The sequence below is a fragment of the Apis dorsata genome, unplaced genomic scaffold (genome assembly GCF_000469605.1).
Source record: "Apis dorsata unplaced genomic scaffold, Apis dorsata 1.3 scaffold_74, whole genome shotgun sequence".
Lineage (NCBI taxonomy): Eukaryota > Metazoa > Arthropoda > Insecta > Hymenoptera > Apidae > Apis > Apis dorsata.
The window spans coordinates 1137828-1142605 of record NW_006263372.1 but is presented as its reverse complement, the minus strand read 5'-3'; the positions used below and the strand labels follow the sequence as shown (position 1 = coordinate 1142605).

General features: G+C 29.6%; 1 protein-coding gene and 1 long non-coding RNA gene across 2 annotated transcripts in view; one reads left to right on the top strand and one right to left on the bottom strand.

Moving 5' to 3' along the window:
• The window catches only part of LOC102674556, a 51700-nt gene that overhangs the window by 36221 nt on the left and 10701 nt on the right, over nucleotides 1-4778 (bottom strand). Inside the window, exon 4 of the mRNA XM_031508138.1 lies at nucleotides 220-300. Within this exon, the coding sequence (XP_031363998.1) occupies nucleotides 220-300 (81 nt within the window). The remainder of the gene's footprint in view (nucleotides 1-219; nucleotides 301-4778) is intronic.
• Nucleotides 1-4778, top strand: part of LOC116184933 — a 12475-nt gene that overhangs the window by 5675 nt on the left and 2022 nt on the right. Inside the window, exon 2 of the long non-coding RNA XR_004149598.1 lies at nucleotides 216-358. This is a non-coding gene — a long non-coding RNA (uncharacterized LOC116184933). The remainder of the gene's footprint in view (nucleotides 1-215; nucleotides 359-4778) is intronic.

Genomic DNA, 4778 nt, shown 5'->3' with positions numbered 1-4778 from the left:
CTCTCTCTCTCTCTCTCTCTCTCTCTCTCTCTCTCTCTCTCGATTTCTTTTTTTTCGAAATTCGAAACCCTATTGCTCCCCCCTCCCTTTTCCTCCGAATTTCCGTTTCTTTCGAATTTTTCTATTTTTTTCTTTTCTTTTCTATTTTTCTTTTTTCGCATGTATCTCGTTTTTGTACTGATCTCGTTTTATTTGAATTTCTGGAAACGATACAGATACCCTCCGTTATGCTTGAACTGCAGAAGCCGGGACAGTCGGCCACGACGAGCGAGGCTCCGGGGATTGCCGCCCGCTACGACTCTGCCAACACAACAACAACAAGGCCGCTTCACGAGTCTAATTCCTAGGCATCTATCTGGTTCGCTAAGGGACATGGAGCTTAAGAGAAAATGGAATCCCGCTCGCGCGCATCTTTCACCTCTTTCGTTCCTTGACGATTCCAATTTTTCTATTCCCTCCCTCCCCTCTCCATTTTTCCTTTTACTTTGAATAAAGTTTTCTCTTAAAATTTATTATACAATGTTTCTCGATCTGTGAACGATGATACATAAAGAGGTTATATAGTTGTTTGTATATATGTTTTATTTTTGGTTAATTATTCGAAAATATTATTTTAATTATTTATTTATATTATATATTTATATATAATATATATATTTATATATTTATTTATATATATATTATTTTGATTAACGTTAACACCTTAGATTACACGTGAGATTTGCGTTGAGATATTTTTGATTTATTTCACTAATATTCTTGTCCTTCGTCCTTCGCGAGTCATTTCTTTAAAAAAAGAAATTTCTTACGATTCGATCGAGAATGCATTTTTGTATAATTATAAGAGGGGGATCGAGGGTCGTAGCTTATTTCCATTTTAAATTGACTTTTCTTTTTTTTTTTTTTTATCTTGTCTGACCTTTCGCTCTTCTCGAGATTCTCTCAGGTAAGTCGGCTCGATGATCTCGACCTTGATACATGTTAGGTAAAGGTCATTCCTCTAATTAACCTTTAAAGCTTCAACCATCCATCAATTGTATATATTAAAAATATATTGTATTGATAAAAAAAGAAAAAAAGTATTAATTGATAGAAAATGTTGATATTGTACTTTTTTGGCAGTTTTTTTTTTTAGAAAATTGAAAGTTATTCAGTTTCAGGTTATGTTGTAGTTTGGTTTTGACGTAGGTGGCTGCCTACATTACCATCGAATCTAAATTCTAAATTTAGTTATTCAATGTATATTATTAGAATATTGTATTAATAAGCTGCAATAATTCTTACTTGTTCTTTAAACTTTTAATTTTGTTAATTTTCTAACAAAAAGGATTAATTGTGGAAAGTGACTTTTATGATATATGCATTAAAATTAAGGTTAAATTTAGAACTGTACAGAATTATATAATTATTTCACCATTTTTCTTTTTCGTCTTTTCTTTTATTGCATTTTTATTTCTTTTTTTTTTTTTTGTCAGTCTTTTCTCTACCTTTCCCTTTTAAATTGACCCTTTTGGATTTTTATGGACTTTTCATCCCTTTGTGATACCTATCTCTTTTATTTCTTTCATTTTCAGATTGAATTATTCTACTTTTGCAACGTATTTTATTCCCTTGTAGTTTTCCATTTTTGTCTTACTTTATCAGATTGAACTCGTCGTGTTTCTGATCTTTTCTTTACCCCCTTTCATTCACGTCCTCGTGTTTTCTATTAGTGAATTAACTTCAATTCGTGATACACGATGGCAAAGAGACACAAACAAAAGACAAAAAGCAAAAAAAAAAAAAAAAAAATGGTCCCATTTGAAAGATTTTTTTTTAATTTTTATTTTTTAAAAAAAAAAAAAAAAAGGCCCCATTTAAAAAATTTTTTTTTAATTTTTATTTTTTAAAAAAAAAAAAAAAAAAATGGTCCCATTTGAAAGATTCTTATTTAATCTTTAATTCTTAAAAAAAAAAGCAGAAGATATATCGAAAAAAAAATTGAAAATTTTTCTCCTGTACTATAAATATCAATAATATTAAAAAAATCGTATATCATACGATAACAAAATATGTCAAAAGAAATATATAACGTATAAGACGAAGTCGAATCGTAGAAAAAGATGTTGGAATATCTTATTGGATTATGCTAATTGGATTCCACGCAAATATCATGCTTCTAATTCAATTCCATGTCGGCTAAACTGTCCATATGAAAATTGATTTGTTAGATTCTTAATGGAATCAAAGATCGAAAGATGGATCGTTGTTAATTGTTAAAATGTGACAATTGTTGATGATTGATTTTATTATCGACAGAAAATTAATAATAATCATCGAAAAATTTGAAATATATTTATTACGATCAAATATATGCAATACTTTTATCCGCAGGCTCGATCGAATTATTTAAATAAAATCGATATAAGAAGAACGATTATTACTTAAGAATCACATTGTGATTCAAATAATCACATTTCTCGCTCTTAAAGACAATTTGACACGTAGAAAAGCCTTAGAAATGTTTCGAGAATAGTTACATCACCGATATTAGCATGTCTCTTATTAACGTCACTGTAAACTGCGTTTGAATTTTCGCGCGCTTTCCTTCGATACCTCGACGGATCACTAGCAGGGATCACTCTGACAAATTTCGACAATATTTCGAGAGGAAATAGTTTCCAAGACGACGAAAAGCGACACGTGAATGTACGTGACTCTAAGCTATCAGCAACACGCTAGAAAACCTTATTACGTCACGAAGTGACAGCCTGACTTAACCTCTCAAGGCAAAGGTGTCGGCTTTAAATTTTCAATGCGATATATTCAAATTTCACTTAACTTCGCATTATTATTCGTATACATATATATATATAAATATCCAATAATATTAACGTAATTTTTTTTATGACTTGTAATTTTTTTATTCACTTTTCTATTTTTTGTATTCTATACTATCCATATATTCATTTATAACTGTTATAACTAAAAAAGAAAATACGAATATAGATAAAAGATTGTTTATATAGTTTCCAAATAGGTTAGAAATACATCATGAATGCTTTTTGAATATTTTATGATATCAATTAATTATTATTTATAACATGTCTCGATTCATAACCTCAAAATGAGGAAACTTGTAATACATCCAGACTGGAATATTACTAGATGTTTCAGATTTAAAGTGGTCGTCTTTAACTCTTTAAGTTCTAACTTCGTACTTTGCAGCGCCACTCACGTGATAATGTTGCAGTGAATAAAATATGCTTAGAACCTGGTTAAAATTCTGTAAGTACTACTTCTTTCGAGCCTTTTGAATTGCTTCAGAATGGCAGTACCACTTAAAAGACACCACATTTAACCGTATAAAGGGGAACTTTCGTCGTATATTACAAGTTATAACAGTTTTTTCTTCTTCCTTGACCGATCCTTATTATTTTTTCAACATCAATATTTACTCGGATTATTATAAAATTAAACGACAATAAGAATAATAATAACTTGATTAAATAATTTTCAAATAATTTTCGAAGAATCTTCGATTCTTAATCCGATTATACGTTTATATAAAATTATTCCATATATCAATAATTTTTATTCTTTTCAATACGATCGGTAACTTTATTTTATTTCTCGATCGATAACTTTATTTTATTTCTCGATCGATAACTTTACCTTATTTCTCGATCGATAACTTCATTTTTATTTCTTCACAAAATAAGAATTAAAACATTCCAAGAATATTCTTTCGAATCGTTAATTTAAACTCGTTAACAAATATAAACAAACATTGTTCAATTATCCAAAACACAAATGAATTTTTCGTCCTAATAGATATATTTTTCTTTCATTTTATGGGATTCTCTTTATCAAGAATGCGGATGCAAATTGACCACTTGCCTCCATCACCTTTAACAGATCGAAATTTATACGCGCGAGCTAATTCAATTTCCCTCCCTCTTCTTTTTTTTTTTTTTTTTTTCACTCATCACCAACTATCCCCTTTATAACTGAAACGTTTAAGAGCAATTAATGGAAAATTCGAACACGCGACGTTATTAGATCCTTTTTTTGTCATCGAATTTATCGGGAAAGCCATTCTCTCGATCGAGGAAGAACGAGAACGATGTTACGAGAAATAAAAAAAAAAAAAAAAGGAAAAGAAACGAAGAGGAGAAGAGGGGAAAAAAAAAAAAAAAGAATCGGTAGTTGGATTTACTTTTCCATATTCATCGGCTCTATCCGATTATCCGAGCTTAGTCGAGCTTGTTTGCTTTTTCACGATTCTAAAGAGGCTTAACCCCTCCTCCCCCTCAACTCGAGGAAATGTATTTGAAGGAGTGTCGTGACCGATTCTTGGATATTTCGTCTGGATTTGTCGATTATTCGAATGATATTTGCCATCGTCTCGATCATAGACTCGAGTTGCACGATATTTGCATGCATCGATTGGATGTACTTTATTAAAAAGTAATAATTTGAATAACGAATCGTTTCGATTAACAATTAATTTTAATATTTTTGTTTGATGATCCTATTTAAAATATACGTTTAGTGAAAATAATGGGATATCTTGCGATTCGTTATGACAGATCGATTGTTTTTCAAATTTGATTATTTTTATTTTTATACAAAGAAATTTATATTTCTGGTATATTTTTTTAAGAAATAAAACGGGGCCGAAATAAAATTCAATTTATAAATAATAATTGTCCAATATTTGAAAAAAAAATCTTTTCATAACTATATTAAATTGTTCGATACTTTTTATCCAAGTTTAAAAAATTATCTCAGATAAA